This window comes from Lynx canadensis, chromosome E1 (assembly GCF_007474595.2).
Source record: "Lynx canadensis isolate LIC74 chromosome E1, mLynCan4.pri.v2, whole genome shotgun sequence".
NCBI classification, from domain to species: domain Eukaryota; kingdom Metazoa; phylum Chordata; class Mammalia; order Carnivora; family Felidae; genus Lynx; species Lynx canadensis.
Window position 1 is genome coordinate 13,807,473 of NC_044316.2, and position 16,469 is coordinate 13,823,941.

Below are 16,469 nucleotides of genomic sequence, written 5' to 3' on the forward strand. Positions count from 1 at the left end.
TTATCATTAAACCTATTATAGGTTCAAATTTATCAGTAGTAGGATATATACCAACCAATTTAAAGAAACTTAGAAAATGCATTTTGAAGACTTGGAAACAATCTATCCAACATTAGGGGAATGGGCAAGCAGATACAAGATTTGCAATTATAAGGAACTTATGACACACACGTAATATAATAAAGTAAAAAAGAATACAAAAACCTCACCTAAGAAAAACCATCTTCTAAAACCCATTTCTTTTACAGAAAAATGTACATACTCTTAATATAAACAGAGTTTTTGACCATATATTCAAGTACTTCTACACAGAAATGATTTCTAATTTTGCACATATTTTGTTACATTCATCCTTAAGTATTTTGGGGCTTTTTTGATGCGACTGTGTGACATTTTCAATTTTTAATTTTCAAATTATTCATTGCTACTTTATATACAATTACCACTTGAATATTAACCCTGCATCCAGTGATTCTGTTAAATTCAGCCATAGTTCTAAGTAGCTTTTTTGTAGATTCTTTGGGTTTTCTACATAGAAGATCATGTTGTCTACAAATAAACAGTTTCATTTCTTCCTTCCCAATCTGTATGCTTTTTATTTTTCTTCCTTACTGCGCTGGCAAGGCACTCTCGTACAAACATGAATGTAAGTGTGTTTGACACTGAACACCCTGGCCTTGGTTCCCAATAGGGGGAGGGAGCATTCAGTTTTCCACCAATCCTGCACTCTGGGATAAACCCTACTTGGGTCATATTAATTAACCTTTTTATAAATTGCTGGATTTATGGGGCGCCTGGGTGGCTCAGTCGGTTAAGCGTCCGACTTCAGCTCAGGTCACGATCTCGAGGTCCGTGGGTTTGAGCCCCGCGTCGGGCTCTGGGCTGATGGCTCAGAGCCTGGAGCCTGCTGCCGATTCTGTGTCTCCCTCTCTCTCTGCCCCTCCCCTGTTCATGCTCTGTCTCTCTCTGTCTCAAAAATAAATAAACGTTAAAAAAAAAAAATTAAAAAAAAATAAATTGCTGGATTTAACTTGTAATTTGTTAAGGATTTTGCATATGTGTTCATGAATGATACTATACTGGTCAATAATTTTTTTTGTAAGATTTTTGTCCCATTTAGTTTAATTTTGACACTAAGAATTCAGTGAATACCTGACATGCTAAAAATAAATAAGGTGGGATCAGTTAACTTTCCTTCCATGCATTTGTCAAATAACACTAGAGCATTTTCTTTAAAATAAATATATCCATAAAATGAACTGGGTCTCTTCATAAATGGTGAGCAAACAAGGCATTTTAGTTATAGTTTGTAAATATCAAGAATTAGTAAGAATTAATTTTATTTTTCCTTTACTTGATATTTACCTTTTGTATGATCATAAAATAAATGCTCATGATAAACCATTTATAATGTACTTACATAAAGGGAATAAAAAATATCCATTATCCTACCCAAGGCATGGTTTTTCCATTCTTTCTACATTGTTTTTAAGCATAATGACGGTGTTGTACTTCATTATCCCATTTTCCCTTTGCTTCTCACCATGAGGATTTTTCCATACAATTAAAAACTTGACAAACATCTTTTTTTTTTTTAACATTAAAAAAAAAATTTTTTTTAATGTTTATTTATTTTTGAGACAGAGAGAAACAGAGCATGAGCAGGGGAGGGGCAGAGAGAGAGGGAGACACAGAATCTGAAGCAGGCTCCAGGCTCTGAGCTGTTAGCACAGAGCCTGATGCGGTGCTTGAACTCACAAACTGTGAGATCATGACCTGAGCCGAAGTCAAACGCTTAACCGACTGAGCCACCCAGGCGCCCCTTAAGATTTTATTTTTAAGTAATCTCTACACCAATGTGGGGCTCAAATGCACAACCCCAAGATCCAGAGTCGCAGGCTCCGCCTAATGAGCCAGCCAGACACTGCACCCCCACTTTTGGGGCAAACACCTTTTTTAAAGGAATTCCTGTTGCTGGCTAAAAATTTTCATTATCACAGAAAACATTCTGTAAGCGAAAATCTGGTGAAAAAGAATTTTGGGTCAAAAAATATAAGCTTAAAAAAAAAAAGTATCAACTTTTTTAGGGGTGCCTAGGTAGGTCCAGTCAGCTGAATGTGCAACTCTCACATTGGACCCCATGTTGGGTGTGGAGATTACTTAAAAATGAAATTAAAATAAATAAATAAATGACCTTTCAGAAATTTAAATGATGAAATTAAAAATACTATTATGAATTATTCCAAATATCTATCCTCCATTTTCCCTAAAGTTTAAAGGTTGGTGATGTAAATGAATTACTCTGAAACAAAAACAAAAACAAACAACAACAAGAAAAAAACCCCCAAAAAAAGCCCACACCAAACCTGTTGTGTTTACCAAATGTACAAGGGACTTAATATAAGGTTTTTTTTTTTTAATGTTAATTTATTTTTGAGAGAGACAGAGATAGAATGCGAGTGGGTTAGGGACAGAGAGAGAGAGAGAGACACACACACAGAAGCAGAAGCAGGCTCCAGGCTCTGAGCTGTCAGCACAGAGCCCGACGTGGGGCTTGAACTCATGGACCACAAGATCATGACCTGAGCCAAAGTCAGACACCCAACTGACTGAGCCACCCAGGCACCCCTAATAAAAGATTTTTGTTGGGGTGTCTGGGTGGCTCAGTTGGTTGAGCGTCTGACTCTCGATTTCGGCTCAGGTCATGATCTCATGGTCCTGAGATCAAGCCCCTAGTCGGGCTCTACACTGGGTGTGGAACCTGTTTAAGATTCTCTCTCCCTCTCCCTCTGCCCTTCCCCCATGCACTTGCATGATCCCTCTCTCTCTCTCTCTCTCTCTCTCTCTCTCTCTCAAAACTAAACATTAAAAAAAAAAAAGCACCTTAAAACTTCCATTTGTAAATTTTATTTATTTATTTATTTTTAATTTTTTTTTTTTCAACATTTATTTATTTTTGGGACAGAGAGAGACAGAGCATGAACGGGGGAGGGGCAGAGAGAGAGGGAGACACAGAATCGGAAACAGGCTCCAGGCTCCGAGCCATCAGCCCAGAGCCTGATGCGGGGCTCGAACTCACGGACCGCGAGATCGTGACCTGGCTGAAGTCGGACGCTTAACCGACTGCGCCACCCAGGCGCCCCTGTAAATTTTATTTTTTTAAGTAGGCTCCATACTTGACATGGGGCTTGAACTCAGGACCCTGAGATCAAGAGTCACACATTATAGAGCCTGAGCCAGCCAGGCACCCCAATTTATAACAGGTTCATTCAATATATATATATATATTTTTAATGTTTACTTATTTTTTAAAGAGAGAGAGCATGAGTGGGGGAGGGGCAGAGAAAGAGGGAGACACAGAATCCGAAGCAGGCTCTAGGCTCTGAGCTGTCAACACAGAGCCAGACGTGGGGCTCGAACTCACAGACCGAGAGATCATGACCTGAGCTGAAGTCAGACACTCAACCGACTGAGCCACCCAGGCGCCCCTCAATAGATGTATTTTAAGATGGCACGTTAACAATTTTGTTTATACTTTTATACCACTGCTACAAAATTCACCCTTACGCCTCATGACAGCAGTACAGTTTTATAGTACACAAGACTATCATGAAATCAGTAATTTAAATTCATGTCTACTTATATTGGAAAAATAGCAATAGGTTACTGTATTAAGTATTTTCAGCCTACACCATATACATGTGATTTTAAGACTCTTTTCCAGTTACTCTGCCGTCCACTGCATGGATCACCAACCCACAGGATGGAAGGAAGCCACTGATTTAGAAACTAAAGCAACCACATAAGGTAAACATAAAACAATGTTTAATTTGAAGAACAAATTAAATATAGTCACGTTTAAGTCATTCCTGTATTTTATGCTGGGCTGCTGCTAAGTGACATATGTCTAGTCTTAACAAACTGATACTCGTTAAAAAAAAAAACACAAAACCTGATACTCATGTTTTCTTAGTTATACCTCTATAAATGAAACTTCTTAAAATCTAGAACTTAATCTGAAATAAGCCTTAAAACAGAGAAATCTACAGGCCCCTCAGTGACTCAGTCAGTCGAGCGTCTGACTCTTGATTTTGGCTCAGGTTGTGATCTCACCATCTGTGGGAATGAGCCCCGTGTCAGACTCTGCACTGACAGCACAGGACCTGCTTGGACTTCTCTCTCCCTCTACCCCGCTTCAGTGCTCTCTCTCTCCAAAATAAACAAATAAAATTAAATGAATGAACGAATAAATTAATTTACCCAAACCTTTCAACTATATTTTACTTAGCTTTCTGCAGATAGTTTATACAACTGTCACTGCACTACGTCTGAATCAAAGGGAATTATAAAAACAACCTTTTTCTGGACAAAAAGATAAAACATTAGGAGCACTTGTGTGACTCAGTCGTTAAGTGGCCAAGTCTTGATTTTAGCTCAGGTAATGATCTCACCACTCATGAGTTTGAGCCCTGCATTGGGCTCTGTGCTGACACTGTGTAGTCTACTTGGGCTTCTCTGTCTCCCTTACTCTCTGACCCTCCCTCTCTCTCAAAAATAAATAAAAAACATTAAAAAAAAATTAGTACCAACACTGGATTAAAAAAAAAAAAAACACTGAAATGTGTACACTTCCTATAAAAAAAATAGAAAAATGAGAGAAATATATAACTTACAAAGTGAAAACCTCCCATATTCCCACACCCCTGAAGAGAACAAAGCCAGTATTTAAAATACATCAAGGGGCGCCTGGGTGGCGCAGTCGGTTAAGCGTCCGACTTCAGCCAGGTCGCGATCTCGCGGTCCGTGAGTTCGAGCCCCGCGTCGGGCTCTGTGCTGACGGCTCAGAGCCTGGAGCCTGTTTCCGATTCTGTGTCTCCCTCTCTCTCTGCCCCTCCCCCGTTCATGCTCTGTCTCTCTCTGTCCCAAAAATAAATAAACGTTGAAAAAAAAAAATAAAATAAAATAAAATACATCAAGAAGAGGGGCGCCTGGGTGTTTCAGTCAGTCAAGTGTCCAACTTTGGCTTAGGTCATGATCTCATGGTTTGTGAGTTCAAGCCTTGCATCGGGGCTCACTGTTTTGAGTGTGGAGCCCACTTTGGATCCTCTGTCCTTCTCTCTCTGCCCCTCCTCCACTCGTGCTCTCTCTCTCAAATTAAATAAATAGATAGATAGATAGATAGATAGATAAAACACAACAAGGAGAGTCCAATTTAAATAAGTGAATTCTGGGGCGCCTGGGTGGCGCAGTCGGTTAAGCGTCCGACTTCAGCCAGGTCACGATCTCGCGGTCCGTGAGTTCGAGCCCCACGTCAGGCTCTGGGCTGATGGCTCGGAGCCTGGAGCCTGTTTCCGATTCTGTGTCTCCCTCTCTCTCTGCCCCTCCCCCGTTCATGCTCTGTCTCTCTCTGTCCCAAAAATAAATAAACGTTGAAAAAAAAAAAAAATTTTAAATAAGTGAATTCTTTTGCACAATATATTCACCCTCTGAAGAACTAATTTTGTAACCTTGTATTTTCATCTATCATCTCTGCTTAAAAGCAAGGCACATGTACATCTTCATTCTCCAAGAACAAAAATTATTACTCACATACTAGGTGACTTATGCAACACTAAACTAGTGACACCCAATTTTCTCAAATTCATCAGTGAACTTAGTTGGCAGCTTGCCTCTCAGGAGCTATAATGAAATTTTATTCTAATTCTGTCTAAGGCTTAGAACCAATCACAGTTTTGAAGAGTCCTTCCTGTCTTTCCTATCCTATACAGGTCTTCATCTTCAGGATCGTTTTATTTCTTTTACCCAATTAATGTTAATCTGCTTTTAACAATTATCCTATTGTACATCTTTAATTTTGAAAAAGTTACCTTAATTGTAGCATCCTCTGAAGCAGAGACCATAACACTGAACACAGGATGGAAAATTACTCGAGTGACTGGACTCCTATGACCACTCAATGCGTATTTTTCTGGTGGACGGGGAATCCATTCTTTTGGGTCTCGTTTCTGACCAAGCGGTCCACCCGACGTAAATTCTTCTTTTGCTTCATTTAGTTTTGATTCTAGTTCCATAACCTTAAGAAGGAACACATAGTTATATACAGATAGATTCTGATAAAAAGAAGATATTTGATATTTTTAAGAAATCAGTTTGCAGGATTCTTGAAAAAATTTTGGTAATTTACAAAGCATTCATCAATTTTAACTGAAAATGATCTATATGATATACCACCAAAATTTTAGTAGTGTGATACAACTGAAACTTGAGAAAAATTCACTCCAATTGTGTCAAATATTTAACTGAAAAAAAATATTTTTCAATTTATATCTACCAATTAAAGGAAGGACAGTGCACCTTTATAAAAGCTAACATGCATCTATGTGTTGGCTACTTTTCTAAGAGCTTTTTCTGGATTAACTCATGTTATAAAAATGGTATTTATTTATTCTAACTTCGCCTACTAAAGGTATAAATTTTAGGACCAGAATATTATTTGCTGCCTTCACTTTACAGATAAAAATAAAAGCTCAGCAGGGTGTCCAACTCCAGCTCAGGTCATGTTCTCACAGTTCATGAGTTCAATCCCCACATTAGGCTCTGTGCTGAAAGCTTCAGATTCTGTCTCCTCTCTTTACCCCTCCCCTGCTCACTCCCTCTTCTTTCTCAACAATAAACATTAAAAAAAACCCACAAATAAATAAAAAAATAAAAGCTCAGAGGTGAAAATGACTTGTCTAAGAGCACACTTTAGTGTTCTTTCCCCAACATCATGTTGGCTACATGCTTTCTTCCCTTCTAAGTGCACAAATGAGTTCTTTTTTGGTATCAATTCCCTGAAGTCAGGGTTGTGTAGATTACATGGAGCCAATACCTGGGATGCATGATTTAGCATGTATCAGCAATGACCTGTCTAGGTCAAAGTTTTTTAATGCATAAAAATGTATTTTCATTTACCTTTCAAGATTAAATATAATTATTAATTAACGCAGAATAATTGATGTTAATATTTTCAGAAAGTTTATATAGTTAACACTCCGAATACAAGTGACTTTAAAGAAAGAAGATACAGATACCTTCTTTTGTAATCTAATGACGGATGTCCACTTTTTTTCCAAAAGACCAGCATATTTCTTATCTAATTCTTCATTCTAGAGAAAAAAATGAGAACCTTTTGAAAAATGGCTCACCTACAATAGTTCAAACCATACAGACCATTCATCTAAGCCCAAATGTTAATAAATATCTGATTATACCAAAAAGGGGGGGTGAAAACCTAGTACCAAAGTAAACCACAATAACAAAAGATTTATGAACAGCTGAGGTGACTGTTAACCTCTAATACTTGAGTAAAAATCCACCTATTAAATACTATATGAATAATTGTAAGGTCAAACATACCATATCTAATTCAGCTTCCTTTTTAAAAACTGAATATGCCTCTTCATAGCCATTTGAACGAAGATAATCTGCTATAGCTCGATTTCTGAAAGAAAACAAATTCAAATTTTTACTTCTACCAAATCTGATTTCCATGTTAAAGAAATATTTCATTTAAAATCTCATAAATCTTATGACATTCTTTTAAGAGTATTCCCTTCCAAATCCAAGTCTTTCACAAAAAAGGAACCTTCCCCAAAAGCCTCTAAAACATTTAGCCCTGCCATAGTACATCCAAAATACTGTAACATTATTCCTGAGCTTTTAGTTGTAAGTTTCTAATGTACTGCTTACCTTACAAGATGTGGGCATTCTATGGATCAAGATATGGCTTATATAACAGCTATCAATTTGTGACAGTAATCATCAATTTTTTTCATGTTTACATTTAGCCTTCCTTTACTACTTGTTATGTTTAGCAGATGCTCAAGGACTAGCAACTGAAATTTAGTTGTACACAGAATTGTTCTGATAAATTATAATTAATATGCATTTAATATTAGAGATAACTTTAAACCATTAGAGTGGACGAAAAAGGTGGCACAGGCTATAAACTTAGTACAATATCACAGTATGAGACATTCATTTAGAATTAGAAAGAACTCAAAGGTTAGAAAAGCTGAATTAGCAGATGCCTCTTTATGCTCTTCTTATAATTTTTCAAAGAGAAAATCAACTACCTCCCTCCTAAAGCAACCTATTCCAATGTCTCTCAATTTTTTTGAGCCCTAACTACCACTGTAACAAATAGTTGTTTGTTTGAGATTTCCTGTAAAACATTTTCATTTAAATAATTTGAAAGTTAATATGTACGCAAGGTTAAACAAAATTTAAACATAACTACACAATAAAATATCCTTTCCACCACTGACCTCCCTGAGGTAACCACTTTATTAGTGTTTTGCATATTCAGAGACAATCTACCTATACACACACATTCCTGCATATTCTTCTAGAGGTAATCAATATTTGTTTTTTAAAACAGAATGCAATACACTATATACAAAAAGTCTTACACACAATATCCCATACACCCACTTAATCTTAACCATCATTCTTTATCAGCAGATATAAATCTGCCTTTTAAAAAAATAATGTATTCCATTATAGAGACATATGCTTTTACTACCACAAACAATGATGCTATGACTATCCTTTCAAAGCCACTGCCCACCTAATGCTTTAGGAAATAAAAACACTCTAGTAGTATTGTAGAATTGGTGGAATCCAGTTTTAATTCAATGGCATGCTAAAAATAAAGCAAACAGTAGAGAAAGATAATAGGGAGTTATATCAAACACTTTATATATTCCAGGTAATTATTAGCATACCAAAAATTAAAGCATTAATAACTAGTGGAAGATAGGGTCAAGCACATCACATTCATGAACACAGGGGCTGAGGAAAGGTAAATTCTTACTATTACTGTGAGTCTGTGTCTGTGTGCTGCTCATATCATAGCCTGTACCTTCTGGCCTGTTCTACTAATGGATAACTTGATTCGTAAGAAGTGTCTTCTTTACATGGAGCTGAAATCTACTTCGTTTTAATTTCCACCACGTAGTTCTACTTGGGCCTTCCGAAAGAATACAAAATAGGAAGGCAGTGGATCTCTCAAAATATTCCATCAAATATTGTGTTGTCAAAGCCTGTGTTACAAACCTTCAACAAAAGTAAATTTCCCTTTGGTTAGAATATCCCAAATAATAAGGGAAACAAAGAAGTTAAAAGACATACCTATTTCTTAGCTTTATTTTCTTCTTAAAAAATGTCAAGGGTAAACAAATAATATATAGAACTTGTAAATACTTAATGTTCCTACCTAGCTCTTACCTCAGGGTCAAGCCCTAATCCCTGAAACTGCCCAAACATACTGCACACAGCTTACAACCTTGAAGTTCATAAAACATGTAATACACACATGTAATACATGGCACAAATTATAACAATTATCTTAATGGGCTTATTTTTTTGTAAAGATACATAAATGGTGGTACTTTTCAGGTAAGAATAGTAAAAGGAGAAAAATGCAAAACGACTATTCCTTTTCCTTATTAAAAAAAAAAAAGTCCCAACATTTTCAGATCACCACTGCATTCAGTATAGTCTTCTCATACCATGTTCTTTGCCCATACATTCACATCACCATGGATACGTATGTATGGCTTTTAATTAAATAAATTATCTATTAATTTTGTTCATGTCATGAAAATCTTAACCTTGTCAGTAAATGTTCATCCATGACATTCTAGTTATTTAATACTCAAACACAATACTCCATGATGTAGATGGACCAAATTTTATTCAAGCAATTACCTATTGCTGGACTTTCAAGGCTATTTCTAATTTTTCATCATCTTAAGCAATGTTGTAAACAAACACTCATATAAAGCCTTTCTCACATCCTTACATTTGAGTCAAATGATGCTACAAATTGAATGTTATGTGTTATCCTCCTATATCCACCCACCCCAATTCTTACACTTAAACCTAATATTTGGGGACGGGACTTTTGGAGGTGCTTAGGTCATGAGAGCAGAGCCCTCATGAATGAGATTAATGCCCTTATAAAAAAAAGACTATGAACCAGGAAGCAAGCATCACCAGACACTAAATGCCAAGTGCCTTGATCTTGGACTTTCCAGACTCTAGAACTGTAAGAAATAAATCTCTGTTGTTTATAAGCCTCCTAGTTTACAGTATTTTTTTTTTCAACGTTTTTATTTATTTTGGGGACAGACAGAGACAGAGCATGAACGGGGGAGGGGCAGAGAGAGAGAGGGAGACACAGAATCGGAAACAGGCTCCAGGCTCCGAGCCATCAGCCCAGAGCCTGACGCGGGGCTCGAACTCACGGACCGTGAGATCGTGACCTGGCTGAAGTCGGACGCTTAACCGACTGCGCCACCCAGGCGCCCCTCCTAGTTTACAGTATTTTATTACAGTAGCCTGGACAAAGACAAAAATTATATACATTTTTAGGACATTTTGATAGCTACTTTCAAATTGCTCTCCATAGTTGTACCAATTTATATTCCTAACAGCAGTTATGAATGCCATCCCTTCACCATCTTTACTTTTCCAATATTTGGTTTAGCCTTTACTGATTAAAAAACAAAACAGTTTTGGGGTGCCTGGGTGGCTCAGTCAGTTAAGGGTCCAGCTCTTGATTTCGGCTTGGGTCATGATCTCACGGTTCTTGAGTTCAAGCCTCGCATCTGGCTCCGTGCTCACAGTGTGGAGCCTGCTTGGGATTCTCTCTCTTGCTTCCTCTCTCTCTCAAAATAAATAAATAAACTTTAGAAACAAACAAAAAACCAACAGTTTTTATCCTTTGATTCTGTTTATGTAACTTTTATAAAAAGTGAATTAAATGTTAAATTTTTAAAACTTGTGCAACATTTTTCTAAGGTCTGTGTGGCTTAACCCAACATTTGCATTTTAAAAAGTTATGTGGCAAATGTAATCAATTAGAAGTTGTAGATGACTCCAAATATGCATAAAGCAGCACCTCATTATAGTTGTATGTCACACTTACAGGTTTTGTTTTTTTTTTTTTAATTTTTTTTTTTAACGTTTATTTATTTTTGAGACAGAGAGAGACAGAGCATGAACGGGGGAGGGTCAGAGAGAGAGGGAGACATAGAATCTGAAACAGGCTCCAGGCTCTGAGCTGTCAGCACAGAGCCCGACGCGGGGCTCAAACTCACGGACCGTGAGATCACGACCTGAGCCAAAGTCGGACGCTTAACCGACTGAGCCACCCAGGCGCCCCTACAGGTTTTTGTTTTTTTTTTTTAAAGTAGGCTACACATCCAGCACAGTGACCAACATGGGCCCCAAACTCAGAACTCTCAGATCAAGACCTGAGGTGAGATCAAGATTCAGAAGCTTAACTGACTGAACCACCCAGGCACCGCCACATTTATACTTTTTAAAAAATGTTAAATCCTGTTTAAAAACATTCACTGTCTCTTTTGATCCTAAAAAAATTCTACTAAAGTAGGTACAAAAGCATATTACCCCTGAATTATATATTGGTAGACTGATTTATCTAAGGCCACAAAACTAGCATGTAGTGAAATAATTTAGGATAATAATTCTAAAAAACATTTACTGAGTGGATGAGGAAGAAACTAGCTAAGTAAGTGGAGCTCTGCACCTCCCTCCTTTAACTGGAGCTGTCCCATATTTATATACTTCCATATATTGTATTTTTCATAAGTGCTTTAAAAATGGACTTACACTGCTCTTTAAAAAGCCCTACACCCAAATCCTTGAAACCAAAAATGACTCACACTCTTAACCACTAGGCTTTTGTTTTGGTAACTGACTAGATGCGAGAGACAGGAGAACACAGTTGATTCATAAGTTTCTAGTGAATTGTAGTACCACTCACTTGGACAGATAGGGGAAAAAGAGAACGAAGAAAAAGAGGCAGGCATATGACAAGTTCAGTTTTAAACCTTCTCACTTGAAGTAGCTATAAGATATTTAAGTAAAGATACATGATATAAGAGGTAACTAGACGTACAGGTGACATGTTTGAGAAAGAGACCTGACATAAGAAGAGGACTGGGAAAATCAGCAAACAGGTAGCAGTGATTTGAACAATGTAAGTGGTGACAGACAATTCAGAAGAAGGTATATATTGTGGGGGGGGAGGACTAGAATGTAACTGATGGAACTTTGACAGATACCAACATTCAAGAAGTAAGACAATTAAGAGATGTCAGCAAGCCAATGAAGATGGAAGTTTCAAAGAAATGGAGATGTGTAACAGTGACAAAGATCTGAGAGAGGTCATCCAGAGTCTAAAAAGTGTCCAAGTAATCTGGCTACTAAGACGTCCCTGCCTGTCTACTTTACCAAGTACAGTGTCACAACCTAAGTGGCCTCAGTATTCCATTCCACACTAAGGTTTCAAATGAGCACTGGAGTCAGGGAGCAGCAGTGAGTTGAGAATATCAGGGATGGGTTCTCTTTTTATTGTTAAAGGTTTCATTAACACTATGATATCTACGAAAGTTTGGAAAGAGAGATTACATAGCATTACTAATATAACAAAGAACCACCAAAGAGCAAGATACATATACGAAAATATAGCAAACAAATTAGAACCTAAATTTAAATGAGTCTGACGCCATTAGGGATAGCTGAACCCAGTGAATGTGGAACCTCTGTCAGGGAAGGTGTATCACAATCACTTAACCTAAGAATAAATTAAGACAGACGAATCTCTAGGTTCTAACAGCCTAATGGTGCTTCCAGAATTTCAGCTGTTGATCTAGAGTTGATTTTCAGCAGTTTTATTAAGGTTGGAAGAGTGGACATCAAGGCACAAGTTTATAATCATCTCTCCAACAAACTCCATATACATGATTTAAATTAATCTATTAAGTCTCAAGAGATGCAGAAAAACAACTAATCACTAGAATCAAAGCAGGATTCATGCAGAACATAAAAGGTAATTCTGAGTAGATCCAAACCAGTAACCTCATATACAAATCAGAGAAAATGGTTAAAATCAAAGGGAAGAACTGAGGTGAAGGACTTTCATCCATGAACGAACAGAATGGCTACACAGAGCTTAGCTTACATATGGAAATACTCTAGTGAAACTATCACAAGTGAGATCTGCGTTTGCTTTCTACTTTTTTTTTTTAATGTTTATTTATTTCTGAGACAGAGAGAGACAGAGCATGAGTGGGGGAGGGGCAGAGAGCAAGGGAGACACAGAATCTGAAGCAGGCTCCAGGCTCTGAGCTGTCAGCACAGAGCCCGATGCGGGGCTGGAACTCACAAACCGTGAGATCATGACCTGAGCTGAAGTCGGTCGCTCAACCAACTGAGCCACCCAGGCTCAAAGCCACCCAGGACAAAGTCCTTTCCTACCAAAGGCTGTACTTTTTTCTACCACTTTTATATTGTTACTTTAACACTTGGGCTTTCACATCCTTTGGATTCAAGTTTTATTTAGTACAACCTACGGTACTATTTGCTGAACAGTACTTTTTCCTATCGATGTGAAATGCCATGTAACATATACTAAATTTCCATAGATAAAATGAGCTTGTCTCTGAATATGTTCCCCTAACCTATGTGCCTATTACAAAAATATTTTACTTACTACTTTTACAGCAATGTTTGGGTATCTGGTACAATTAGTTCCTTTCTCACTAATCCTTTAAATTTTTCGTTAACTATTTTTCTGCATTTTCCTCTTCCAGATGAACTTCAGAATCAATCTGGTCAAATTCAGAAAAATTCTGTTTAGATTTTAATTGGGATTGTATTTGATTTTATTAATAATTTGGGAGCTCTGACATCTTTCCACTATTCATTCATTTATTTTCACTAGAAACAGGGCAAAGAAGTCTTTTCTACAACATTACCCCAAAACAAAAACGACTTAATTCTAACTACTGATTTTTTAATTTTTTTTAACGTAATCTCTACACCCAACATGGGCCTTGAACTCACAACCTCAAGGTCAAGAGTTGCATGCTCTACCAACTGAGCTAGCCAAGTGCCCTTCCTCTGAGTTCATTTTATGTTGCCTTTTTTGTTACTGTACTGTTCATTTATGTCTTTTCTCTTTATTCATCAGTTTTATTTTATGCTCTTTGTTTCTTTAATTTATATTTTATTTTATGGTCTTTCTTAAAAGATAGTTTTTAATTTTGCCAATCAAGTTTACCAGGTTATATTTTCTATTTTATTAATTTCTGCTTTAAAAAAAATTAATTCTTTCCCTCTGCTTCCGTTGGGCTTATTTTATTGTCTTATTCTTGAACTGAATGTGTGGTTCATTTCTGACCTTTGTTTTTTTTAAAAGATTCATTAGACTATCTAATTTTCTGTATGCTCTGTTGGCTACACCCTACGGGTTTTTATTGTAAGTACCCTCATTATTATCAATGTCTTCATTTATTAAGTTACATGCTGTTCTTTGAACTTCAAGTATTTAGAAGTACATTTTAAAAAAATATTTAGAGAGAGAGAAGGGGGGGGAGAGGGAGAGAGAGAGAGAATGAATCCCAAGCAGGCTCCATGCTGTCAGTACAGAGCCCAACGTGGGGCTTGAACTCATGAATTGTGAGATCATAACCTGAGTCAAAATTAAGAGTCAGATGCTTAACCAACTAAGCTACCCAGCTGTCCCTAGAAGTACATTTTAACATTTTTTTTAAGTTTATTTATTTATTTTGAGAGAGAGCAAGCACACAATCGGAGAGAGAGAGAGAGAGAGAGAGAGAGAATCCCAAACAGACTCTGCACCACCAGCACAGAGCCCAATGCAGGGCTGGAACTCATGAACTTTGAGATCATTACCTGAGCTGAAGTTGGATGCTTAAGCGACTGAGCCACTCAGGTGCCCCTAGAATTACATTTTAAAACATCCACATGGATAGATTTCTCTTAGCTCTCCCTTTCCTACTAATTTTCATTTTATTTCATTACAGTCAGCAAATGAGTCCTATGAGATTTCTGCATTTTTGGAATTTGAGATTTTTCTTTGCAGTCCTATCCATGGGAACTTTTTCCTTAGTATCTGTAACTCTAAGTGGGAAAAGTGTGTAACTTAAGAATTGTTCATTCAACTTTTACTTGCCATTCACTTATGGAAGAAAAAAAAAAATTAACCCCTAACATGTAAAAAAGGCTCACAGAAATCCATTTAGGAGCCCATCTTGAAAAAGGTATGTAATGACAAAATCCACCCAACTAACACAGTAATCAAAAGAAGAATAGGAAAATGTTCTAAACTTGGGGCGCCTGGGTGGCTCAGTCGGTTAAGCGTCCAACTTTGGATGAGGTCATGATCTCATGGCTTAGGAGTTCAAGCCCCGCATCAGGTTCTGTGCCCACAGCTCAGAACCTAGAACCTGCTTCAGATTCTGTGTCTCCCCCTGCCCCCAGCTCCTCTCCTGCCCACGGTCTATCTCTCAAAAATAAATAAACATTAAAAAAAAATTAGCAAAATGTTTCAAACTCAACAAATGGTATACATTAAATATGTACAGTTCTTTGTGTCAATTATACTACAATATAGCTGTTAACCAAAAAAGGAATACAAGAATGGGAAAGTTGTGGAAAAAAAGAATTAGGGGTGAGCAACAAATCAAACAAAGTACAAATATTATCAACCAGGACAACCTAAAACAAAACAAAACAGACTTTCTTCATCTTTCATGGAGAAAGATCAATGGGTAAAATCTCATACAAAAATAGAGGTGTAAGCTTATTTTGTTAAGAGTTAACTATGAGATGAACTAACAGGTAATATCATTTCCAAATTCACAGAGTGACAAAAAAATACTAAAAAGAGATTGTAAAGTATAATTCTATTTTACAAATCTTAAGAAAAAAAGATGCTCATGAAATTTTTGCAAATACTTGAAAAATATCTGAAAAGACTATAATATACAGGCAATGGGGGCCACCATTGGAAAATGGGACTGAAAAACTGAGGAGGGAGGAATGTTTGCATTTTGACACATGTTAATTCTGGTGATAGAACTGTGTTTAATGAATAGTGAACTTAAAATTAGGAAACTCATTCTGACTCTAATACTAGTCATGAAACTGGTAATTTTAATTTCTCCCATCCTCAATTTATCTGTAAAAGAAAGATATTTGTCATATCCACATAAATGTTTTTGTTATTATTCAATATTTGTATGCCCCAGAGTGGTAAAAACAAAGAAGGCAGGCAATATACATTTGCTGAGTTGAGTCACACTTATTAGTACCGATCAAATTATTGTTTTCCACTACATCAAAATTCTTTTCATTTTTTACCCCCAAAATACCTCATCCTGTTAATTTTTTAAAATTTATTTATTTTGAGAGAGAGAGAGAGAGAGAGAGAGCGCGCGCACACGTGCACAGGGTAGGGGCAGAGAGAAAGGAGGAGAGAAGATCTCAAGCAGGCTCTGCACTACCAGCAGAGCCTGATGTGGGGCTTGAACTCACAAACTCTGACATCATGACCTGAGCCGAAACCAAGAGTCCGATGCTTAACTGAC

The 16,469-nt window shown here is 37.1% G+C and overlaps 1 protein-coding gene across 2 annotated transcripts in view; it reads right to left on the bottom strand.

The window, feature by feature from the left end:
* The window catches only part of PAFAH1B1 (platelet activating factor acetylhydrolase 1b regulatory subunit 1), a 77,472-nt gene that overhangs the window by 16,482 nt on the left and 44,521 nt on the right, over positions 1-16,469 (bottom strand). For both annotated transcript variants that reach the window (XM_030297079.1, XM_030297080.1), the window contains 3 exons: positions 7,399-7,483; positions 7,074-7,148; positions 5,868-6,074 (listed from right to left, as the gene is read on the bottom strand). In XM_030297079.1, the coding sequence (XP_030152939.1) occupies positions 5,868-6,074; positions 7,074-7,148; positions 7,399-7,483 (367 nt within the window). The remainder of the gene's footprint in view (positions 1-5,867; positions 6,075-7,073; positions 7,149-7,398; positions 7,484-16,469) is intronic.